Here is a 26795-nt window from a genome sequence, read left to right on the forward strand (position 1 = left end):
CTCTTCTCTCCCGGGACGCAGCTCGTTAGAGATTATTATTAGAATAATTATCTCATTAGGGACTATCACCAAGAATCCTGCCTTCTCAGCAGACACTTCACTGGTCCCGGGATCAGCTCTGAACCTGGATAGCACAGGTCACGGTTCTGGCCTCGGTGTGCCCACCTTACCTGTCTGTAACAAGGCACAGGTGACCTTGTGACCATCTTGCTCCGCACTGTGTCACACTCACGAAGCAACCACACGCCCAGTTCTCAGACAGACACCCTTCTGCATCTGCTCCTCTGTCAACTTCCGCTCACCCCAGATGCACAGCCTCTTCCTTCCCGTCCGGGCAGCTGGCTACTGCAGCCCATTTCCCTTCAAGCCCTCATTGAGTCTTCATGAGGTTGCTTCTTATCCGGCATGTAATTGAAATGTCTCTGAACATTTTTCCAGCCGTCTTGGGGTTCCCTGGGGGAGGAGAGTAGTTAGCAGCAGAGGACATAACTCTCCCATCACTGTTTCCAGGAGCGGGGAAAGCAGTTAAGTCTCTACCTGCCATTCATCATCCAGTGTTTTAAATTATTCATATTGATTTCCAATCCTTACAGATTGCATGCAATCACATGGGTACAGACAGCTTGGCTACTGACTCCAGCCCCGCAACGAAGCCCTGGCTGGTGTGTCTTGATGACAGGTTTGGCTTAGCTCATCAAATCCGCAGCAAGCGGTGCCGCCTCTACTCCTTAGGGTAAGACATGTTTTATAGCCGAGGAGAGCGCAGACATTCATGCAGGCAGCCAAGGCCTTTTCAGTGATACGGGGTGGTGGGGGCAGTGTGTGCAGGTGATGGGATCTATCTCGTGCCTCAGCTTCAGGCTGACCTGCTATGTATATCACTAACTCAGGGTACCTCAGCAGGAGCCACCTTGCCTCCCGTCCCACTAGTAAGGCAGCAGCTTCAGTTTTCAGCACCAGGACGGTCCCCTTGGAGAAACCAGAGGCGTCCAGTGTGACTTAGAGCGCCTTTGTTAGAGAGAGAGAAATGTCAACGGTTGTATCAAGGAAGAGTGTGCCGGGAATGCTACACACAGTTATGAATGAGCCAAGACCAATTAGAGCCACTACTGTGTGTGTGTGTGTGTGTGTGTGTGTGTGTGTATGTGAGAGAGAGAGAGAGAGAGAGAGAGAGAGAGAGATCAATCTATGTGTAGCTTTGTATTTAGATAAAAAGAAAATAAAGGGAATTCTCTTTTTAAAAAATGTGCATTTTTGCCAAAACACAACTTGGTTATACAGGTTGTAAGTGACCTTGATGTATAAACAGATTTCGAGAGGTTCTGTAAAACGATGGGTATAAATTAACGAGACTGTTTCGCCAAGTCTGTCAGCACTTGTGTAAACCGTCCTGAACTTGCCAATGTATCTTCCATTTCTGTCATGTGGAGCACCGTGGGGAGGAAAGGGTTTATTTACGCTCGCAGGGCCACATCCCAGTTCACCCAGAGAAGCCAGGGAAGGAGCTCGAGGCAGGGATGGGAGCAGCTTACGGTGCTGCCATGCCTTGCTCAGTCTGCTTTCTTGCAGAGCCCAGGACTGTCAGCCCAGGGTTGGCACCGCCCACCATGGACTGGGTCCTCCCACATCAGTCATCAGTTAAGAAAATGTCCCACAGGCTTGCCTACAGCCTGTCCCTAGGGAGGCATTTTCTCATTTGTGGTTCCCTTCCTCAGACAACTCTAGCTTGTGGCAAGTTGACAAAAACAAAGCAAAGCTCATTAAAAAACAAAACAAAACAAAAAAGGACAAAATGATACATCTCAAAACAAGGAGGAAAGAATTATTTCTATCTGGAACATTCTGCTCAGGAGACTTTATAGAAGCCAAGGAGGTTCTCAGGTTAGACCACAGTAGTATTTTTGAAAGCAGTTAAAATCCTAAGCAATGTCACACCTGCCTGCTTCTCGGCTATAGGTTTCCCTTACTTCACCGACTGTCCACATTTAGACATCTGCTGGACTTTGTGGTCATGGGTAGGGATAGGCGTCGGGGTGTTGTGGGGACCTCCCCAAAGGAGCTGGTTATTGCTATCAAACTGCTACAGCAGTCTGTGGGCAGGGGTGTAGCTCTGTTGGTAGACTGCTTGCCTGCGTGCATGTGGCCCTGGTTTTGATTCTCAACATTACAAAACCGTGGCATTCATACCTACCCGACCAGTCAGGAGGTAGAGGCAGGAGAATTGGAAGTTCAAAGTCATTCTACGCTATATAATGAGGTCAAGGCCAACCTGGGATAACGTGAGATCCTGGGTCCAAAATAAAGGATTACAAGTCATTGTGGATTTTTATAAAACAAAAGAAGAATTCAAATAGAAGTAAGAAGTTAATTAATATACTCATACATGATTCAAGTGAAGACATAGTGTAGGTGTCTCCGAGTGCAGCTTGGCATGATGGCATTGGCTGTCTCGGGTTGCTTAAGAAGGGGACACAGGCTGTGTGTTGAATGGCTCTTAAGTCAGACAGGAGCTGCGCAGCCCATTGGCTAGAACTCAGCTTTTCTTGGAAGGCCCCAGCTATGCTTCAAGAACATAGGAAGGATGCGAAGTCGTGACAGCGGCGTTTATTTTATGTCACATTAAAATTTTGTGAAAGTGGGTCAAAAAAACAATTGCGTCGTGTAGCATGCAAATTGGCAAAGCCATCTTGATCCTATTTCCTGGTTCCAAACTTTATGTTCTGCTTAGCATTTTATTTTCCACAACAAATTCATTTAAGGATAGAACTGAATAAAAGAAAACTTGGGAAGTGATTTAAGAGATGCTTTGAAATCCTCCCCCTCTTATGCTTCCAAGCTGTTCGATAAGATGGCTCTGCAGCGAGGTTTCGGATTATTACAGGGAGAAAAAAAAATTGATTTTCTTTCATTTACATTCAAAATCAGCTCTGCAAAAAAGCAAACGAGAACTTCTGAATTACACTGGAAACAGAACTGAATAGATTATAGGGTCAATATTTGATGAGAAAACATGAAAGCTTTTATTACAAACTGCAATCTAGCCGAGCCTGATGGCACACACCTTTAATCCAAGCACTTGGGGGCAGAGGCAGGTGGATCTTTGTGAACTCAAGGTCAGTCGGGCCTTGTCCCCAGTGAGACCCTGTCCCCCAAAACAAAACAAAATAAAACACAATCAAACAAACAACTCCGAAACCAAAACAAACACTCACAAAGAAACAAGGAAAAAGAAAAGAAATGATAGGTCACCTGAATCTAAAGAAAGCGTTTGTGATAGCAAATCATAAAACTTGGATTCCAGGCAATGGGTGAGGATGATGGCTAGGCCGTGGCTTGGGGTCTGGGATCTAGATGCCCCTCCTGTTCTGATGAACTGTTTAATTGAGGACAAGTAGATTGCCGTTTGCCTTCTCAGGAGATGCTGAGAGGAGGCACACAAGTGGGGGTTCTGAAAACAGGAACCACTGAAGGGAGCCTTGGCCCTGGGTTACCAGTGTCTGGGAGAGCTGGGGCAGCTGTGTGATAGTGGGAGGATGGACGGAGAATCTGTGGCCTCTACGTACAAGTGTAGGTGTGAGCTCCCGAGAAGAAAATAACAAAACCGTGCCTCTGCTGGGCCCAGTGATTCCCAGGCAAACCAAAGGTGTAGATGCGACTGAGGGACCCCGGCGTGACAATTCAAATATGAGACGACAAAAGTTGAAGGCCCTGTGTCTGATCTACCCCGTCCTGTCTCCTCCATCCTCGTAACTGACCCAGGTGGTGTCTGACTGTCTCTCCCCGAGCTGCCATTTCTCTGTTGGGAGTCAAAATCTCCTATTTCACGGTAGATGTAAAAGGACATCTATCTGCCTGCTACAATCTATTCTATCAAAACTTAAGCTCAGTTTTTCACTTTTCAAATGGTGTAGAGGAGACCAGTGAACATACAGGAAGGGACAAGAAAGGAAAGCAAACGTTGAAGGGAAGAAAAAGAAGAGAGATTGAAAAGCAAGAAAAGGCCCTGGGTTCAGAGGATAGTATGTGCATACCTTACCACTTCACACAGGCAGCCAGGTCTGGTGGTACACACCTTTAATCCCAGCACTTGGGAGGCAGAGGCAGGAGGATCTCTGAGTTCAAGGTCAGCCTGGTCTACAGAGTTCCAAGACAGCCAAGACAAACAAAACAAAAACAAAACAATTTCAGACAGGCTTTTCCCTGTAAGTCTTCCAATATAGACAGCGGCGACGGGACTGTCCAGATACGGTGGGGGGGAGGGGGGACAGAGAGTAAGTGCAGCAGAGAGAGAAGTCTCCTCGTTCACTCTCCTGGCAGAGCTGTGTTTTAGGGGTGCGTGGATAGGAAGATGAGCCAAACACAGCAGAGGCCCGCCGTCCTCATCCCCTCCTGCTCAGCGTTACATTATGCTATGCGGTTTCAAGACATGGTTTCTTGGTGTAAGACGGAAGATTTCCTAAGTCACACATGGTGAGGCAACTCGAGCCAGTGTTTTAGTCAGAAAGCCTTTCGTGTGGCTGGGTTCATTTCAAGAAGAATGAATGAAATCACAGACAAATACGTTTGCTTCCCAAGAGCTTGAATGAAGGCAGCAGGAGCAGTGTTAGCACAGGATATAATGAATGGGGAAGGAGAAGTCTGCGGTCTTTGATGTCTCTAGGTAGTTTCTTCCTGATCGCCTAGCTGTGGTCTGGTAATACCATAGATGCACCATATAGCGGTTTATGCAATGTTTGATATATATGCTTTATCTGTAAAAAGAGGAAGTGTGTGTGTTCCCTAAAATCCATTTCATTCCTTTGGGAATGATACTGTCCTGAAAATACATGGATTTGGTTTGTTTTTAAGGTAGGCTTTCACTGTGTAGCCCTGGAGGTTCTGGAACACCCTTCACAGACCAAGCTAGCCCCAAACTCACAAAAATCCTCCTTCCTCGAGTACCTCTTGAGCACATGCAGGCATATACCAGCATGCCTTATTTCATATTTTAAATTAAACTTTGGAAAGTTACTAATACAAGAATCAATAATTATAAAATATTTTTCCTCTATCCTCTAAGGAACCCCTCCCCCACACACACATACTACTCACACAGTTGACAGTTCTAGCCTTCCGCCTGACCAGAGTGCCTTCCTTGATCCTGCTGTAGGCTCACAGTCTGGAAGAAAACCCTTCTCATGGCTTCTAGATCTCTTCTCTCAGTGATAAGGGCTACACACTTCTGATCTGCGCTCCGAATTTATTTTTATAGTTTTTAGCTTTTGAACAATTTTATCTGCATATAAATATACTAATATACTATATGTAAATATACTCACATCCTTAAATACACAAATCGGGTTTCTTTTAGTCATTACACTTAAAACATTTTTATCTCCTCCTCCTCTCCAAAAGCCCTGAACACAACATACAGCACTCCCAATTTCCCTCTGATCTTTGGCTCCCTAACTACTCAGCCCCTCCTAACCTACCACCCCTGGCCTTAAGCAAATACTATCTTGACTCTCTGTCTAGAGTCACCTATGCTGAACAGTTCTTGACTCTCTGTCTAGAGTCACCCATGCTGAGCATCTCATGCACATACAATCATATAATATTTGACATTTTGTGGCCCTTGATGCCTAGCGTCATGTTTTCAGAGTTCATCTACAGCACCAGCACTCCACTACTCTTCATGTCTGAGTCATCACCCATTGCATGGAAGTACCACATTCTGCTTCTTCACTCATCAGGGGATGGACAGTGCGTTGGTTTCCCTTGTTAGTTATTATCATTGTTGAGATGAGCATTGACGTGTACATTTTGAGCCTATGTCTTTTCACTTATCTTGACTGTGTACCATTTTACATCCCCACTGATAATCTATGACTGTTCCAATTTCCCCACCTGTCCACACCATATTGGCCTTTTCAATTATGTGCCTCCTGGTGGTTGGGCTGGGGTATCTCACTGTGGCTTTAATTGTCCTTCCCTACCCGGTAATGGATCCTGAGTTTCTTTTCATATCCTTATGTTCTAAGCTTTTGATTCCCAGGGGACATAAAACCCACTTATTGTGATACACTCAAGCCTGCTTAAAAAAAAAAAGGCTAGCCGAAGGCCTGCTGCAATCCACTCCTTTTCCCTTCCATGGTACCCAAGACCACATGGTTGCTGATTCATACAGTTCACATGCTTAAAGTGTACCTATAGTTAGTCCAGAGAACACTTGTGGGCAATTTTGAAAACAAGCCCTCCTCTCCCAAGAGCCCTCAGTGCTGTGCACCAGGACATCGGCCTGACGGGCACTCCGTGGGAAAAGCGCATCCGATAGTGATTTAGTGCACATCCCAGCTGATGCAGGTTACCTGGCTGCTTGGCTCTGAGACACCCAGAGGAGGCCCAACGTGATTGTTCTGATATTCTAGTCCAGTCTACCTTTGAAAATTTATCTCTGTGTCTTTTCCTTCATAGTTCTTCAAAACCTTTTAGATTTAATAATTTTTTTATGCTGAAGAAATTGTTGTGCCCTAAAACTGATGTCATATTTGTTCATGAATCTTCTAACTTCACCACTTTCTTGTGGAGGGAAAACAGGCTTAGCTAGAAGCTTTTGAATATGCATCCTAACCACTGGAACGTTTTTGGAAGGGAGTTGTATTAGCTGCTAATTGTCCCCTACTGTCTATACTGGTCTTCTTTGGGTAACATAACTCCTGAAGTTAGCCAGACACACGGCCACTCTGGATTCCCTGGCTTTCCCTCCAGCTTCAATGGCCTCGTGACCGAGCAGTCGTGAGCAGTGGTCATGAGTGGAGATGTGTGCAGCCTTCAGGATGTGGCCTCACACTGAAAGACTGCAGCCACTGCTTCTCTTTCTAGCTTTCTGGGTGATGACCACACAGACAGGAGAAGGGAAAAATGGACCAGTCACCCTAGACCTTGAGATGGAAGTCACACATGTGAGCCGGGTTGCTTGCTCTATGGTCTAAACCTAAAGAAAATATTTCTAGCAAGTAAACTTTTTCATAGTAAATTTTCTCTGCAGTTAAATAGCAGTAGAAGATGGTTTCATTCCGATTTTTATATTAATAGTAGGTATTATTATAATTAATTGCTCAGAATGCTCTTCCCTCATCACTGCCTTGTGAGCTCCCTTAGCTGAAGGATTTAAGTTGTCTTTGACCTCATGCCCAGTGGATGCCTTGCTCATGTGTAGCATCCTATAAATACTCATTTACATACAGGAGTAGTCGGTGAACTGGAACCTTCTGCGCACTGTATCTGGACACTGTTGTGTATCCTGGGAGTGAGAGACCTTACATAAAGCTTTTTGCCACTGAGGGCAACATTACAGGTCTATCTGTGGCCACAGTCTGGAGCACAGGAGAGTCAGGAGCAAGCAAGCTCAACACAGTTTCATTCTCTAAAACATGACAACTTTCCAGACTTTGAGAGGAATGTTCCTCCAGAGGCTCCTGTCCCAGGTCACCTGCTGTGTCCAGGTCACCTGCTGTGTCCAGGTCACCTGGTAGGTCCCAGGTCACCTGCTGTGTCCCAGATCACCTGCTGTGTCCCAGGTCACCTGCTATGAAGGAGCATGTGGAGGGCACACCCATGCATGTGCGTTGGAGGTGCCAGATGTGGATTACCTTGGGATATATTGTGCAATATCTTGAGTCTTCCTAATGCTTTTTGTGTCCGCCTTGAAACTTGATAAATGTAAACTAAGCCTGAAAAAAAGCATCATTTTAAATACACAAAAGGCAGAATTGTACATACTAGGTAAACGAGCATAGCTTATTGCTTCCCAAAACAGTGCGTATTTATATATTAAGATTAAATCGTGTGGAAATGTCACTGTGAGACCCCATTATTATTCTATAATCTATATACATTGATTGCTATGTTAATCTCATCAGCTTTAGTGGGTTGAAGCATGCCTAGGGGGTTATCACAGCATATTTCTAGGGGTAGATGTGGCGGGGGGTAGCACAACACTTCTCTAGGGGTATTTGTGTGTATATATGGGTAGCACAGCTCATCTCTAGGGGTATCTGTGTGTATGGGGGGAACACAGCTCATCTCTAGGGTATCTGTGTGTCTATGGGGGAGCACAGCTCATCTCTAGGTATCTGTGAGGGATTTTAGATGATGACATCTCTGTCCCGAGTGGATTAAGTCATGAAGAATTCAAGACGTGAATAAAGCATGGGGAGGGGTAGAACTGGTGAAGGTGGGACCCCGTTGGAGGAAATAGTCCTTGGGTGAGGCATCCTGGGGGACTCTGCTGTCCTGGTCCTTCCTGTTACTGCCCCCCTCTGCTTCTTGCCTGCCATGCTGCGAGCTGTTCCTTCATACCTTCCCTTCTGGGATGAGATGAAACCAGGAGCCAGAATTCATACTTTCTTCCTTTAACTTATTCTGCTAAGTGTTATTTCTCCGCAGTTACAGACTAATGCACTGCTCAGAAGTGAAGAGGATTGACTAGATTGAGCAAAATGCAACATCAGTTAACAAAAATCACCAATTACAGTCTCAGGTCATTTGGTATATTATATAAAATATTGCTATTATGTCATGATTAACTTACATGTGTAGGCATGCACTTCGAATAATTTATGATAGAGTCTATCCTTTATAGAGGTGTAAAAAAATTCTGCAAAGATATAGAAAAACTATTAAACATATTCATCTCTAGAAGTTATGGCTATAATTACTAGTTTGAAAGACTTGCTTTCCATTTTCTCTACTTCTAACTTTTTGATTATTTTCTTCGTGTAGAAACCACAATTATAAGAAACTAGTTGAAGGGGTAGGGTTGGAACTCAGTGAGCGGAGTGCTTACGTAGTAACCTAAGGGCCTGTATCTGATTTCAACATAAAGACATGAGGGAGGAAGAAGGGAGGAGAGAGCGAGAAGGGGAGAGGGAGAGGGAGAGAGAAAAAGGGAGCGAGGGAGGAAGGGAGGGTTCTGAAGCGGGCTGTATTGAAGGAAGAAATACGCAATGAGACCTCTCAGGCAGCAGAAATGGGAATGCTGAGTCTCACCAAGGTGGATGAAGGAGATCTGGTTGAGGGACGTCATAAGCTGAAAGGCACGTCAGGGCGTCTGGTGATGAAGAGAGCGACATAGACGGGCGAAGGACAAGAGTAAGGCAAATAGGGCTACCGTGAAGTTTTATGTAGATGAAAGTGATCTTAGACAAGTAAAACCCGCAGAACGGTTGTTTGCTCTTATTTTTGTGTGTGCCCAGATTGTGCGGCAGCCTGAAATAGTAAACCCAAAAGAATCGAGGTCTTCTGTACTAGTTTGGATTTGGTCAGTGTATTACAGACATTCTGGGCTTTGCTAGCCTCAATCACAAGTAAGCATAGGACTTTGGAACTAAGCATCATTATACATGCTTGTATTCCATGCAGTAGGAAGCTGAGACAGGAGGATTGTGAGTTCAAGACTAGGGGCTGCATAGCAATGCTTTCCCCGCCCCTCAAAATCATAGAGTTTTTGGCAGAGAAATCTTAATTATCATGAAAACATGACTCTCTTCTGGCTAATTTCGTGTTTTCCATTTAAATTGGTGTTAGAATCAATGTGGTGATTCTTACACTAAACAAGAATTTTTTCTTAGTGGCTTAGTGTTCATAAGCATACGAACTGTTTACGTGACATACTGCCTTCTAGGTATTTAGGTATAATGTATTCATAATTTTCCCCTTATTGTTGCAGACTAGGGTATAGATTGTCTCCTGTGCTCTGAATCTAGTAGAGCGCATATGTTTGCCCCCCCCTTTTTTTTTAACTGCACTACTTTAAAAGAACACAACAGCTGCCCACAAGTCCAGCGCCACGCTTAGTACCATGGAGACAAATTAGCACAAATTATTAGAATGCAGCTCCCCTAGAGGGAATCCTAGTCTTTTCTTAGTCTTTACTGAGAAAATTCTCTTGAGACTAGTGGATATTCTTATTTTTAGTGGAAATAAATTTTGTTTCATACAATGTTTTCTCCTCTCCCAACTCCTCTTAGATCATCCCCAGCTTCCCATTCATTCCACACCTTCTTTCTCTCTCTTGGGAAAACAGGCAAATAAAAACAAACAATAACAATGATAACAACAAGGAAAGAGCAACAGAAGACCAGAAACAAAACACAAAAACAAAACCCATAAAAATATAAGATCGGAAACCATAATATACAAGCAAAAGATCAGTAAGAGTTAAAAAGAATTGCCAAACAAAGCAATATAAAACAATAGCAAAATCCCACTGAGTTAGTTTTACACTGGTCTTTTACCGCTGGGCATGAGGCTTCCTTTAAGTGTGACTTATACACCCTGTTGAGCCTCAATTGAAGAAAATTAATTTTTCCTTTGTAAGTGGTTGTCAATTGGACATAGCCTTCTGGGTTAGAGATGAGCACTCATGACCACTTCCCATTTCAGTGCTGGGACCCCTTCTGACTTAGACCTGGGCAAGCCCTGTGATGCTGCCACAGTCTCTGTGAGTTCCTATGTACGTTCCGCATTGTTCCTGGAATCCTGAGAGGATGCTGCCCACTCTGCACATTGTCTAGTCATGGCTCTCGGTACTGATTGCCATCTACTGTTGAAGGGAGCTTTTCTGGTGGCGGCTGGGTGAAACACCGAATTTTGTGTAGAGCAGAAGGTCAATAGGAGTCATTTGGCTGCTATGAGCCTTTAGCAGAACAAGAGTACTTGACTTTCCTGTGGGTTCATGGCCTATCTAGTCTCAGGTTCCAGGCCGCCTAAGAAATATTGAGAATGGGTTCCATCTCAGGGAGTGGCCTAAAGTCCAAAGAGATAGTGTTTGGTTACTCTCACATTTGTGTTAGCATTGCACAAGCGTATCACGCAGACAGGTCACCATTGTAGATCACAGCGTTTGTAGCTGGATTGCTGTGTACCTTTCTCCTCTAGTAGCATGCAGAGAACCCTCAGTACCATGAACACTAGTTAGGAGGGGTTAAGGCACTAGTTAGGAACCTTCTCAACTTCTCTGTGTTCAACGAGATGGTTAGTGTCTTCAGCCTTACAGTCGGTTTGTGGAGAGCAACTAATGGTTTGGCAATAGCCAAGTTGTTTGGGGTTTCCATGGGACCCCTTTGGCCAGCAACTCAACTAAACGTAACCCTCTTCTGGAACTGGAGGTTTCACTTGATGGCAAATGATGTCTAGTTGGGTCTCTTCCATTATTTAGTGACTCCATTTAGATTTATTTCACATACGTATATGTTTTTTGAAGATTCTACTATAGTAGGATTTCATATGACCTCTCAAACAACTCTTAATGTTAATTTTCCATATTCCCTCCCCTACTCCCCTCTTCCTTCCCCCTCTCTGCTTAATCCTGTTCCAGTTTCCCCCTGTTTCTCCATTACTCTCTATTCTATTTTTTCTTCTTCGGGAGACTGCTACCCAGTCTCTTACTCTATCCCTAGCCTCCATGATTATATAGCTCGTAGTCTGCATATTGAAGCTAGAGGGTATTCTTATTTGCCCCATTGCTAATAAAATATAATAATTCTTCATATGAGCCTACATGTTTAGCTAGTGATTTTGTGATCTGTACTTAACAGATTAGTTTTCTGTTATCCAGAGGTTTTGGTCTATAGTACATGAGTGTATGTGTGTGTGTAGAGCAAGTGTACATGTGTGTATGACATTCATATGAGTGTGAGAGCATGTGTATGTGTGTATAGAGCATGTATATGTGTGTGAAGAGCGTGTGTATGTGTGTATAGAGCGTGGATATGTGTGTGAAGAGCATGTGTATATGTGTATAGAGCGTGTATATGTGTGTGAAGAGCATGTGTATGTGTGTATAGAGCATGCATGTGTGTGTAGGGCATGTGTATGTGTGTATAGAACAGCATATGTGTGCATAGGGCATGTGTATGTGTGTATAGAATGTGCATGTGTGTGTAGGGCATGTGTATGTGTGTGTAGGGAATGTGTGTGTGTATAGAGCATGCATGTGTGTGTAGAGCATGTGTATGTGAAGTTCATTGAATGTGTACATTAGACATGTTCTAAAGCAGAAACTAGGAAAAATGCCATCAGAGTTGTCAATTTATTCATCTAACGTTTCTTCATTGTATTTTTTTGTTTTTATTTTCTTCCTCTGGTCTCTAGGCTGGGGAATGACGACACAGACTTTGAGGTGAGCATGGCCAACGATGGGTGTGAGGTGCATCGTTTTGATCCTAGTGTCAAATCAGCACACGTTCTGGAGAGCCAGCGCCTCTGGCATCACCGTTTGTCCATCGACTGGCGGGATCCACATCCAGCTGTGGCTGCTCAAAAGCCACGTAGCAACACCAGAAAACTGGGAAGCATTTTGAATGAATTTGGTCATCACAAGGTGAGACTTCCCGTATTAATTCACAATTAAATAAAGCGAATAAACCCATCAAATTAAGAAAATGAAAAGCATGGCTAATAATGCTGGAAAGCTGAAGATCCTACTTTTCAATATTGCTGGTCACTGTCCATTGTTTATAGAGCTGACCTGTAGACATGTCGGGGAATTCTAGAGCTGTTGACACTGAATTGCAGAGTTTCGTTGCTCCTAAGGAATGTTAAGAATGGCTAAGTTGAGACAAGAGACTAAGAAGCTACTTCTCACAGAGACTTCAGCATACTTAGGAGTTTATCGAAAATTTCCAGAAAACTAAACTGCTTATTTTAACCTTGAATATGCAAAAATAATCCTTCTTATGTTTATGTTTGGAAAAACACTGGTTTTTACATTTCTCAAGTTACTTGCTATTTTGAGACATTTTGGCTCTTAAAGTACAAAACCCACATGTAGCTCTGAGTAAGATCTACGTTCCAAAAATGAATGGACATCGTGTACATTGCAATTTATATAATTATGTCAAAGCATGTGAAATATCTGCAAATACCCCATTGTGAAGGAACAGCATAAAGAAACTCAATCTTCGAACAATGTTCCTTGAGCCCAAGTTTTAGCTTCATATACCCCAGCTAATGCATTTTTGAAGCAGACTCTAAAGAGGTGGTTCTGGGTGCAATTGCCTTTTTTGGTCTCCATCTCTCCTTAAGTGAGTTTGACCTGTCCTAGCCTATGGTGCCATGAGGTGTCATGTAATTTAAAACATGTCAGAATAAGAGCCCATCTGTGAGACAAGGTGTGGGGGACTTTAAGTTTGAATTGACTTCTTGATCTTTAATAAAAGGACTTGCCCTGTGCATTACCCATTTCCTCTCCCCCTCATCTTTCTCCTCTCCTTTGTAAAAAAAAAAGTCAGGGCGTAAAGGGTTGATTTCCTCTTACAGCTTGGAGCTCATCATTCAGGGGAGTCTGGCTAGGAAGGCAAGGCAGGGGCCTGGAGGTAGGAGGTGATGTAGACAGAAGCCACTGCTTACTGGCTTGCTCCCTAAGCCTTTCTCAGCCCACTTTCCTATAGAACCCAGGACCACCAGTCCAGCCGTGGCACTACCCATATTGTGCTGGACCCTCCCACAGCAACGTCAATCAAGAAAATGCACACAGGCTTGCCTACAGGTCACTGTGGGGACATTTTCTCAGTTGTGGTTTCCTTTTCCCAAATGACCAGTGTCGAGTTGACCCAAAATTAGCCAGCACACTCCCTTTAATCAGACAGTCAAAACTTTTCCGAGAACAGCCTTGAGGAAGTTATTGCTCCTCTGACACAGGTCTAGCCATTTGTACTTTGTTTCTGCCACTAAGAGCAATCAGCATCCAACAGTGAAGAACCTTAATGCTTCCTAGCTACAATATTTCGGGTAAGATCTCTGAATAGAACTTTTTTTCATGGGCTACTAAATTTTTAATAAGTGTGAGAAGCGGAGGCGTTTTTCAGAATTCACTTCCAGTTTATTCTTTTTACCACTCCTGCTTTTGCAAACCTGTTTTCCTTTACTTCTGAAAATCACAAACCAATTTCCCAACATGTCAAGTCTAGGTTCTTCGCAGAGTGGAACCGCTCTGTGCTCAGGAAAGAGCTTTATTGCTGCTCTCTGTGGCTCACTTGCTAGTCCTGCCCACCCTCGCTCTTCTGAGACAAGACTGAGTAGGCAAAGGAGGTTAAGGTCAAAGCCCTTTGTGCATTCTTCAATACATTTTAGCAAAAGATTTGCTAGAGAAGAGGATAAAATGAAGCTTTGAAAAAATTATGTGTGCATGTAATTCATCCAAGCACATTTCCTACGGAGAGTGTATTTTAGGAAAATGAGACACAGAGTTGAACTGCAAGCAACCAGCTCGCGGGAGCTGTAGTGGGCCAACATTTCTGGGGGCAGCATGGAGCATTTTGCCCCTAGATAGCAGAAGCATTTACAAGGATACTTAAAGAGGAGAGATCAAGGGTTGCTTTTGTTCCTACGGTGGTTTATTTTTTTCTTAAAAGCAGTAATAACAATGAAAATGATCTGCCTCAGAATTGCCAGGTATGGATTTGATGCTTCAAGGAAAATTCACCGTTGAGGGACGGAAGAGCCGTCAGTCTCCTTCTCAAAGATTCTTTGGCTGAATGCCTTCAAACAGAAACAACAAACACTAAGCCACCATTGAATGACTGCTTCCCTTGGAAACACTCTCCGAGGGCTACGCAGTGCCAGATGGAAGGAAACCTCATTTGCGGCTGGAGAGAGCGTGGTCTGTTTTCGTTCCTCCCCGTGTGTGCAGACATTGATAAACAGGACATGGCTGTGGCAGGGGAGGCAGAGAGAGCAAAACACTCGAAAGATCACTATCCCCACCCCTTTGTTTCTTGATTCTGAAAGCGGCAGTAGAAGCCACACAGGGCTTTGATGACTTTAAAACATCTCATATGGTTTTGTGATCATTTTCGTATTTGCCTGTTTCCCTTCTTCTTTTCTTCTCTGCATCCAAACCTGGTTTCTAGTCAAGCGAGGGACGTGGGAGCAAATGTCGGCCGTATTTGGAGAGAGTGACAGAAAGATGCATATGGCTCGTGTGCTGCTGTAGAAACTCTTTGTTAATTTTAACTTCAAACTATAAATCAACAAAGCCTTTGCAAAGCATCATGCAGAAGCAGCTGCATCAGCAAGGCGGCCCTGGACCAGAAGCCCTGTCTGCCAGGGGGTAACATCACCTGGACCCAGTCTCTCTGGGCATAATTTACTGTCTAGCCCGTGCTGCAATGGTTGTTGATGTTAACTAAGGCTGTGAATTTTTCAAGAGCAGATGAAGATTAAACCCGAGGATTCTGCTCTTATTAATTTTACCGTGTGGTTTTTCTCCCCCAAACTCTTTATCGCATACTCAGCATTTCCTACATGATCCGGGCTTGGAAATGATAAATTATGATCCTTATTGTTAGCATCCAGCTAAAGGTTCTTCTGCCATGTTTGGGTGGGAAATGTGGCTGTTAAACTGCAGCTCTCTTGGTGCCAGAAGCTCTGGGCTACGGGGATCGGGACCCTCTGCTCTTTGCATCCAGCTCTGCTTCCCCGCAGCAACCAGAGGCACTGCACTCCCTGGCAGTGGGCTGCAGTGACTGGGGCTTGCTTCCGGTTCTCAGCTTTCCATAGTCTTTCCCTTGCGCCGCCTTGAGTCTTGTCCCCAGGGTCTCAGTTCTCCATAGAGACACTTCTGCCGTCTGTCCTTGCCTCAGTCGGCTTCAGCCTCGGTTCCGGGCCATCCTCTGGAACTCATCTGCTGCCCTTAGATACTACTGGGGACGCCTGAGGCTGAGCCCAGGGAGTTGCTGCTTTTCATGCAGCCAGCTCAACGCATTCTCTCCAACGTAAAGACCACAAAGTAGGCAATGTGACTCTTCAGGAAAGGCACTCTGTGGATGTCTAGTATTGCAGCGTGGTAGGACGGTACAGGGGGGAGATCTCATCAGAAGAGCGAGAGGCGGCCTGCTGATGCAGCCTGACACGCATGCTCATAGCCCTCTGGCCACAGCACCCTCCCTCACACAGTCTGCGAAGATCATACTGGGCCTGTCACGGAGGCAATCAGTGCCCAACCTGACTGAAGGTGTTGGGTGACTTCTGGAGTGCCTGTGACCGTTCACCTGATGCTGTCATGGCTGAAACAACATTTCCAAGGGTTGATTCCAAGTGCCTGGAGTGGCTCTTAATAAATGAAGCTTTTTTTTTTTTTTTTTTCAAAGCAAAAGCCATGGTTGGGGTAGTGGCCCTGAAAGCTACTGTTGGTTTATATTGTTGGAAGGAGACCTCCTCGGGGCACCTGTGGCTGGACAGGAGCCTCCCTGAGCAGAGGTCGTCAAAACAGAGCTACCATGACGACAGTTGGAGAAATCACACAAGAGCTGACTGACTGACAGCTCCCATGATGGCCATGACAAACGGGGCTGAAGCTGGAGTTGCCGCCCGTCTCTGGTGGGATGGTACCAATGTCCTTTCCAGCCCTACTGGATCTGAGAATGGTGGAGACAGAAGCACTGGTTCCCATTCAGACTCAGTTCTTTTTTTTTTTTTTTATGTTGCTGTTGTGGTTTTTTTTTTATTGAAAAAAAAAATTTTCCGCCTCCTCTCCGCCTCCCATTTCCCTCCCCCTCCTCCCGCCCCTCTCCCCCTCCCCCCACTCCTCTTCTCCTCCCTCTCCAGTCCCAGGAGCAGTCAGGGTTCCCTGCCCTGTGGAAAGTCCAAGGTCCTCCCCCCTCCATCCAGATCTAGGAAGTTGAACCTCCAAACTGTCTAGGCTCCCACAAAGCCAGAACCTGAAGTAGGATCAACACCCCGTGCCATTGTCCTTGGCCTCTTGTCAGCTCTCATTGTCCGCCATGTTCAGAGAGTCCGGTTTTATCCCATGCTTTTTCAGTCACAGTCCAGCTGGCCTTGGTGAGCTCCCAATAGATCAGCCCCACTGTCTCAGTGGGTGGGTGCACCCCTCGTGGTCCTGACTTCGTTGTACATGTTCTCCCTCCTTCTGCTCCTCATTAGGACCTTGGGAGCTCAGTCCGGTGCTCCAGTGTGGGTCTCTGTCTCTATCTCCATCCATCGCTAGATGAAGGTTCTATGGTGATATGCAAGATATTCATCAGTATGGCTATAGGATAGGTTCATTTCAGGTTCCCTATCCTCAGGTGCCCAAGGAACTAACTGGGGACATTGCCCTGGGCATCTGGTAGCCACCCCAAGTTCAAGTCTCTTGCTAACCCTTAGGTGGTTCCCTTAACTAAGATATGAGTTTCCCTGCTCCCCTATCCAACCTTCCTATATCCCCAATCATCCCGTTTCCCCAAGTTCCCCTCATCCTCTCCTTCACACTTTTCTTTCTCCATCTCCCCTTACCCCCATCCCACCCTACCCCCAAGATTCCAATTTTTTGCCCGGCACTCTTGTCTACTTCCCATAGCCCAGAGGATAACTATATGTTTTTCCTTGGGTTTGCCCTCTTGTTTAGCTTCTTTAGGACCACATATTATAGACTCAGAGGCCCCCTATCCATAGCTAGAAACCAATTATGAGTGAGTACATCCCATGATCTTCTTTTTGGGTCTGGTTTACCTCACTCAGGATAGTATTTTCTATTTCCATCCATTTGCATGCAAAATTCGAGAAGTCATTGTTTTTTACTGCAGAGTAGTACTCTAATGTGTATATATTCCACACTTTCTTCATCCATTCTTCCATTGAAGGACACCTAGGATGCTTCCAGGTTCTGGCTAATACAAATAATGCTGCTATGAACATAGTTGAACAAATGCTTTTGTCATATGATAAGGAATCTCTTGGGTATATTCCCAGGAGTGGTATTGCTGGGTCCAGGGGTAGGTTGATCCCAATTTTTCTGAGAAACCGCCACACTGATTTCCAAAGTGGTTGCACAAGTTTGCAGTCCCACCAGCAATGGATGAGGGTACCCCTTTCTCCACAACCTCTCCAGCAAAGGCTATCCTTGGTGTTTTTGATTTTAGCCATTCTGACAGGTGTAAGATGATATCTCAAAGTTGTTTTGATTTGCATTTCTCTGATCGCTAAGGAGGTTGAGCATGACCTTAAGTATCTTTTGGCCATTTGAACTTCTTCTGTTGAGAATTCTCTGTTCAGTTCAGTGCTCCTGGAATCATCCCCTACTGGGCTCCTTAGCAACCACAGTAGCAACAAAAAAGGGCTGTCTGACAGCTGTCAGTCATGCAGCTGATCAGCTCGCTCCTGACAGTTCCAGTCATTTGAAAGAAAAGCAAGCAAACAAATCAAGCCTATGACAAAGATCTCACACAAAATTTCATTCTTTGGTGCACTTTATCCAACAATACATAACCCCCAGAAGGCAGGATGGCTTCTCCTGGCCTGTATCTTCCCTAGTATGACCTTCAGTCTTGACCCCACTGCTGATAGGAAGGAAAGGCAGCTTCCTGGGTGCTTACCTCAAAGAAGGTCTTAATCAAGACTTGACCCACAAGTTAGCTTGTTAGCATTTGGCACTGGAAAAGTCAGCTGGCCTCTCTGGCCACTTTGATCATCTTAAACAACACCGGCTTCAATTACGTGTGACTTGTTTGGAGAATTAGATCTGAGAACACAGTGTGGAAGTCTCCAGTCGAAAGCCTGGCAAGGGGTCGTCACTTAAACTCTTTTTTTTTTTATGCCAGAATTGCAATATATATAAGTAGATTAAATTTGTGAGTCTCAGGACATCTCAGAGTAGAAATAAATTTAGTCATATACTATTATCCAAAGATATAGATAAAACACAAAAACATACATGGTATATAAAAGTATAAACATTATAAACATGTATATGAGTAATTATTTCCCCAAAGAATGCTAGTTTAGCAATAGCAAGGCCAGACTAAGCAAAATGGCAGTTAGGAGGAATTCTCACTGTCAAACAGTAAAGGAATGTGCCTTAGCTACTTTCCTATGGCTGTGACAAAAAACCATGACTAAGGCAAGTTAGGAAAGAAAATGTTTAATTAGGGACTCTAGCTGCAGAGGGCTGGAGTCCCGATCGTCATGGTGGGGAGCACGGCAGCAGGTAAGCAATCATGGCGCTGGAGCAGCAGCTGAGATCTTATGTCCTTGCCCACTAGTACAGGGAGAGACAGCCGACTCCCCAGTACTGGGATTAAATGCGTCACTTAAACTCTTGCAGTGAATTTAAAGAATCGTGATCCACATTGCCTCTGACTTTTAACCAAATATTACAGAGACTTTTCTTTCATTGTTCTCAGGGAGACTATGCCGTAGGTGCATCTGGACGTTGCTAACTACAACTAATTTCAGGCAAGAGTTGTTCGCGAAAGCTTTGTGTGAAGCTAAAGGGCACTTGGTCCTTCCATGTGGTTGAAAGAATTCGTTCCTGCCTTGGGGCATGGAACAGCTTTACTGGCTACTGTGTAGAAAGTAAATACTGCGCCACAGAGAGAATGAATAAGCCGCTGAGAATTAATTGGAATCTGTTTCCCATGAGCAGATGTCCACCCCGGGCTGGGCTGTCTGGTCAGGTGGCTCTGAGGGACTCGGCCTCCTCCCTGTCAGCTCAGGTCTCTGCCCCTGCTTCCTCCTGCCACTATTCCTCCAGCCCAGTGTCCCCTTGGACTCTAAGAGAACTGTAGTTTCTGCCTGCCCAAGCGAGAGCATTCTAGAACATCAGTTTTTGTCTATGGTTTGTGTTGTTTGAGGGAACATGGGCTCTGAAATCAAACAGCATTTCTTCTCCTCTGTGCTGTGCACGCAGCTTCCGAATGGCTGTGAGGACCGTAGAAAGGGTCATTGATGTGAGTAGACTTTGGATCTGGTCATTTTTTTTGTGTAATATTTTTATTTGCAAGTTTTTGCAAATGAAGTTTATTGAAATGGTTTAGAAGATTTTTTAAATGAGATAAAGAAACATTTGAGGGGCTAGTATATTTAGTGGTCTGGAGCACAAGGCTCCAGATTGGATCCACTGGGGGGAAAATGTTATAAAAACTAAAGACAAAAATAATAGAGAAAACAGTGATGAGAAACAGTTCACAGCAAAGAAGAGGTACAGAGGACTCAGGAAAAATCACTCAAACTTTCTCACAGAGAGAGAAATGCAGGCTGAAACCGCACCTGTGTGTTTCATCAAGTCACACGTCACACAGCAGCAGGAACATGAACCAGTTCAGCCTTTCTGCAGGCGAGACTGGCAAGAGTGAACCTGGACCGCTTCTGTGAGTCTCCATACTCAGGTGCCCACGTGTGTGACGTCACATGCGTGAACAAGGTCCGCTGTCTGCAGCATTGTGTATGGATGACTCTGCCATGTGGGATTGGTGAACTGAAATACTGCGTATCTTTTCGTGGACTCCTTATGATGCTCCAGTGATAAGGAATACAGCAAATTTTTATGTACTGATATGGAACAATTTCTGATACATATAAAGTAAAGGAACTCACAGAGCAAAGAACCTGCCAGTTTTGGAAAAGAGCAAATTTAGATGGACTACAATAGTCAATTCTAAAATTTAAGTTTTTGCTATAAAAATAATATTGTATTGATGTACAGATAGGTGGATAAATACAATTGGAATGTCAAGAGAACTTGCAAACACACACACATATATTCATATATGCATGCATGTGTATACATGCATGAACTTTGGTAAAGTGCTAAAATAATTTTACAGTGAAAATGATAGCATTTATAGTAATCTTGTCAGAACTATTAGATATCTGTATGGAAAATATTTATATAATGTATTTTGATCATACCTTCTACCTTTCTCTAGTGCCCCCTACTCTGTACCCTCCCAACGCTATTTTTAATTATTGGTAACTTTCTGAGTCTCATGGGTGCTACCCATATGCACATCAGTGTGGGGCCACCCACAGAAGCCCCGGCAGCCCACTAGCAGTCATGACCCCAAAGGAGAGGGATTTCCCTCCCTCCGCAGCCATCCGCTATCAAGAGATTGTCTACCAGCAGAGCCTAGGGGACACTCCCTTCCTCGTGTTAGAATTTTCACTGGCTTGCTATTATGCAGCTAGCCACAGTTGCTGTGAGTTGACGTGCACAAAGCGATGTCAGGCCCAGACGCTGGCATTTCACAGCCCCCCTCCTCCCATCAACCAGCCCTTACTTTTTTTCTGTCTGCACTTCCGTGATGTTCCCTGAGCCTTGGAGGCAGGGAGGTTAATAGATGTGATTTATCTACAGCTAAGCACTCACAGTCATGTATACTCGACACTCCAACCAGTTATGGGTCTGCATTCGCCGTCACCTATTGTGAAAGGAGGTCTCTCTAGTCAAAGCTGGGATGTTAACTAAAAAAAAAAAAATAGTCCTAAATATGGAAGGAAAAGTTATGAAAATTTTGGAGGAAATGTTTAAGACCTTGAGATTGGTAAATATTTCTTCTCTCTCTCTCTCTCTCTCTCTCTCTCTCTCTCTCTCTCTCTCTCTCTCCCTCCTTCCATCCATCCTTCCTTCCTTCTTTCTTTCTCTTTCTTTTTTTATTTGTTTTTTTTTAAAGACAGGATTTCTCTGTGTAGTCCTGGCTGTTCTGGAATGCTCTTTGTAGATCAAGCTGGCCTTGAACTCACAGAGATCTACTTGCCTCTGCCTCCCAAGTGCTGGGATTAAAGGTGTGTCTTTAATATCTTTAATTTTTTTGAGGGGGGGCATGAGTTTTTGCCTGCATGTATGACTGTGCACCATGTGCATGCCTGGTACCCAAGAAAGCCAGAAGAAGGTGTCAGATCCCCTAGAACTGAAGTTATGGGTGGTTATGATCTGCCATGTGGGTGCTGGGAATTGAACCTGCATCCTCCGGAGAGTATCCAAGTCTCCTAAACACTGAGCCATCTTAGGCATCCAATTCTCTTAAACACTGAACCATCTCAGGCAAGCAGTTGTTAAGATTAAAAAAAAAAAACACTTTAAAAAGATAGTATTTCATCAAGATAAAATATTCTACTCATCCAGTGATGTTGTTGAGAACATAAAACCTGAGATAGAATATTCACCACAGCATATCAGATTTTAAACCTTTCATGCAGAATGTACAAAGAATATTTACACTGAAAGTTGGGGGTGGGGTGATCAGCAACCCAGTTCAGAACTAGACAAAAGATCTGAACTGACACTTTCCCAAAGACGATATGGAGAGGCAAAAACACACGAGAAGATGCTCAACTCCACTAGGCACCAGGGGGAAGGAAAGCTGGAGTCAAAACAGATGCTACTGTAACATCCACCAACCGCCAAACTGCCACCAAAGCCACACAGTGAAAGACAGACAAGAGCAGTAATGAGGGAACCACCAAACCGCCACCAAAGCTACACAGTGAAGACATGGACAAGAGCAGTAATGAGGGAACCACCAAACCGCCACCAAAGCCACACAGTGAAGACATGGACAAGAGCAGTAATGAGGGAACCACCAAACCGCCACCAAAGCCACACAGTGAAAGGCAGACAAGAGCAGCAATGAGGGAACCACCAAACCGCCACCAAAGCCACACAGTGAAGACACGGACAAGAGCAGTAATGAGGGTGACAATGGACCATTCAGGCATTCCTGATGGGAATGGGAGCGCTTTGGAAGGGTTTGGCAATTTTGTGTTAAATCAGTGCTATAGTTTAGATCTGGAATGGTACCCAAAGGCCCAGGTCTTACAGCTTGATCTCCAGCCTGTGGCACAATTAGAAAATGATGCAACTAGTGGGAGGTCTTTAGGGCCTTAGGTGTGGGCCCTTGGTGTTGCTGCTGGGACCACAGGCCCTTCTTCCTCTTTCATGCTCTGGCCGTGAAGTACACAGCTTCACCTGCCATGATCTGCTACCTACAGGACCCAACCAGGCCAATCAACCCTGCATGAAAACCTCTAAAACAAACCCTTCTTTACAAAGGTGGCTATCTCAGATATGTGTAAAGTCATGGAAAGTTGGTGATGCAGTTGAACCTGTATTTACTAATAGACCCAGAGGCCCACTTCCAGGTGTTTATGCAGGAGAATTGAGCACAGATGTCCACGCAGAGACTTGTGCTTGAAAGTTCATGTAAGCCCTAACTGAGGCAGTCCAGATGTGTATCAACAGATGTGGTGCTTAATCTTATCGTGAACATGCTCTGATTTAAAAATCATGTAGTAGACACACCTTTGGCATCTTCCCAGAAAGAATTACTGAGGAAGGAAGGTCTACCCTGATGTGGGTGGCACCATCTCATGTGCTAGAGACCCAGACGGAATACAAGGGGATGAAGGCCAGCATGGCGCTCTAATCTGCCCCAGATGTGAGCAAACAGCCTATGAGTCCACCATCTTGCCTTCCCCACCACAAAGGGCTACACCTACTACTACTGTAAGTCCAAAACACTTTCTCTGTTAAGTCCCCTCTTGTTAGGTGCTTCATAACAGCAACAAGAAAAATAACTAATACAACATTTGAATAAATAGGTTACGGTTGGACTATATTGAAAAAAACAATATGCCGTATGCCTTACCACCCATATAGACTGAATACAGCTCAAAAATAAAAAAAAGGGGGGGGGATAAGCTTAGTAATGTATAGGATATGAACCCATCTTGCAGACTCCATACTGGATAAAAGGGTACAAAGTGTGCAGTTCTCTGCTTATCCAGATTCTAGAAAAGAAAAACCCTGTGAGTTTATGGCAGAAAGTGACCAGCCATGACCTAGAGTCATTGATAAAGGAATTGAGATGGATGGAGGGGATCACAGGGGACTTTCAGATGCGTGAATGCTCTGTGTTGGAATGTGTTGGTGGCTTATATGGTATTCACAAATGTCGCAAGTCTTCAGGTTGCACACTTGAAATGTATGGCTTTATTGTGTTGAATGAGGAGCGGGCCGGTTTTTGGTCCCATCCCACCCGTCTATCTTATACCCAAAATAATCACACAGAAACCGTATTCATTTAAACACTGCCTGGCCCATTATATCTAACCTCTTCTTGGCCAACTCTCACATCCTGATCTAACCCATTTCTATTAAATCTGTGTATCACCAAGTGACTGTGGCTTACCAGCAAGATTCTAACCTACGTCCGTCTCAGGCAGGAGATTCATGGCATCTGCCACACTTCCCTTCTTCCCAACATTCTGTTCTGTCTACCCCACCCACCTAAGTGCTGCCCTATCAAAAGGTCAAGACAATTTCTTTAATAACCAATGAAAGCAACATAAATACAGAAGGACCTCCTACACCATATTGCATGTAAATTATGCCCCAAAAAGGAAAAGTACAGAAGAATATGGACGTTGTTGCCGTTCCACCGTTTTCACAGTGGTTTTGTTTTCCTAGCCTCTCCCTGAAAGAAATGAAAACCTGGGGAGGTCTTCTGCCTCCATGGAGGATGAGTCACCTAGGAAGAGACGCTATACTGCACCCTTTGAAATTTGTGCCTTGTGAATATTTAAGAAGTTAAAATAGGTTCAGGGGTTTCTTGCTGTGGTTTAGATCTTGGTGTTCTCCCAAGGACTCGTGTGCTGAAGGCTTAGTCCTCAGCTTGACACTACCAGGTGGCATCCTCACTGCTTGGTCCTTAGGTTGACTGGGCAGGACCTCATTGATTGGTTCTCAGGTTGACATGACTGGGAGACGTCCTCACTGCTTGGTTCTTGGCTTGACCTCTGAGAGGTGGTACCTAGTAGAAGAAAGTTAAACCACTGAGAACTTGCCCTCAAAGGACTATTAGGATGCTGGTCTGTTTCTGTCTTTCTCTTTTGCTTCCTGGCTGCCATGGGACAGCCTTTTCAGCTACATTCTCTTTCCTTGGTGTTCTGTCTCACTATAGGCCTAAAAGCAAGGGAATTGATCGCCATACATGAGAACTCTTGAAACTGTGAACCCAAACGATCTTTCCTCACTATGTCTTTTGTCTCAGGCATTTTGTCCCAGTTACAGAATGATAGCTAACACACTTCTGCATTTCCTTTATTTCTACTTCTGGAGCTACTTAGGGATGCATCCTGGAGACTTTCAGTCTCCCATCTTTCTCCCTTAGTTGCTTTTTCATATTTTAAAATACCATTTATTCTCATACTTTGAGTAAATGCCTTAGTATTAGCTTTCAGCTCTTTCTTTTAAAACTGTGTCCTGAACAAAGTTTATACCATTTATTGATATTTTTACTAGGAAAAAAAAAACTTTTTACTTTCAAGATTTTAATTGGGTTTTTTCCTGTCCATCTGTTCTTTCGTAGTTGTGCATGTTCTATTTAAAAATGTATCTCCACTGCTTACATCTTGTGAAAGCAGATCTTATTTTTGAGTCCTCTGAGCATCCTAAACACACCAATTGTAGGCAGACTGTTCAACAGAATTAATCTTGGAACGAATAACAGTCCATTTGGTGTTGAGGTTGTCTTTGCTCTTATTCTTTGACTCTTGTGTGTAATTTGGAATTTTAATTTGCTGACTCATTTTAAGTGGAAGATTTTGGGTTTGGCTTTTCTTTTTTTCTTTCCTTATTGGCTCATCCTTCACTGCTTAGTGCTTTTGCAGTAACCTCCAGGACCTAGTCTTATGCAAGCATTGAGGGGGCTCCCCTCAATGATGCTGGGAATATGCTATCACTGAACCATCTGAAATCTGCCTCATTTGCTGTTTACTAGAGTGTCTTTATTCTCCTGAACTCTCCTTAGGGCAATGGCCAGATCTTCAGCCAGTGGTATTTGGAAATTTATTTCAGATTCTTTTCTAGATCTAGGGAGCTCCACCCTAGCCCTGGCTTTAATCAGTGGCAGTGGCTCTGGCTTTTGTCTTGGAGGCCCTGCCTGGGCTTCTTCTCAGTGTAGAAGAGAAGTCTCAACATCACTGCCATCTGCTTGGAAACAGAAGGCAGTGGACCCTGCCCTCAGTCCTGCTTGTGATGTGAATGAGATGCTCTTCTTGCTTTCGAGGTCTCATTTGTTCTTCCCTTTTCTTTCCTTGAAGTCATCTTATTCCTTTTTGCTTTGCGGATGAAATGGGGCAGGAGTATATCTCACTTCTGTATCTTCATTCCTGTGTTCTTTAAATAAGTCCAACCTCTTGGAGTCATCTAGATTATGCCCATGGATTGCCTTTACTAGGTATCTTTCCTACCACGTATTTAAAATACCAGGAATGAATGATTTTGAGATGTTTACATTGCCTACAAATCATATTCCATACTATGCTTCTTGTAGAAAGAGGAGCTGCGGGCAGGCCTGCTGTTCATCCCGCCCAGCTCCTGCATGGTTAGCTTTACACCCGAAATAACAACACGGAAACTGTATTCTTTTAAACACTGCCTGGCCCATTATATCTAGACTCTTCTTGGCTAACTCTCATATCTTGATTAACCCATTTCGATTAATGTATGTAGCACCACAAGGTGGTGGCTTACCGGGAAAGATTCAGCATGTCTGACGTGGCAGCTGGATCCATGGCATCTGCCTCACTGCCTTCTTTCTCCCAGCATTCTGTTCTATCTACTCCACCTATCTAAGCTGCTGTCCTATCAAAAGCCAAGGCAGTTTCTTTATTAACCAATGAAAGTAACACATAGACAAATGACCCTCCTCCATCACTTTCTCAAATGTAATGTATGAATTAACCACCTGGAATCTGATTGAAATGACAGTGTTAGAGGAGGTCAGAGGAGGACCTGGGTGCTCTATTTCTAGCATGTTCTGAGATGGTGCTGGGTATCCTAGTTGGGAAGCTATGCTTTCTGTAGCAAGGTCTGTAACACACTGAGCAAAACACAGCACCTGAGGAACCCTCATAGCAATGGACAATGCTGGGACTTGAACCCAGGAGACATTCCCCAGAGGCTGAGCACTGAGCCACGTAACACTGCTCATGTCATTTTCCACACTCAGTGCAAGTTCTTATCAAGGTGGGAC

At 44.3% G+C, this 26795-nt stretch overlaps 1 protein-coding gene across 4 annotated transcripts in view; it reads left to right on the forward strand.

Annotated features, from left to right (window-relative positions):
- The window catches only part of Mettl24 (methyltransferase like 24), a 130264-nt gene that overhangs the window by 53072 nt on the left and 50397 nt on the right, over window positions 1–26795 (forward strand). For 3 of the 4 annotated variants that reach the window (XM_057762312.1, XM_057762313.1, XM_057762314.1), the window contains 2 exons: window positions 594–733; window positions 12136–12364. In XM_057762312.1, coding sequence (XP_057618295.1) covers window positions 594–733; window positions 12136–12364 — 369 coding nt within the window. The remainder of the gene's footprint in view (window positions 1–593; window positions 734–12135; window positions 12365–26795) is intronic. The other variant, XM_057762315.1, reaches the window with a different exon arrangement.

The sequence above is a fragment of the Chionomys nivalis genome, chromosome 2 (assembly GCF_950005125.1).
Source record: "Chionomys nivalis chromosome 2, mChiNiv1.1, whole genome shotgun sequence".
Taxonomy (NCBI): Eukaryota; Metazoa; Chordata; class Mammalia; order Rodentia; family Cricetidae; genus Chionomys; species Chionomys nivalis.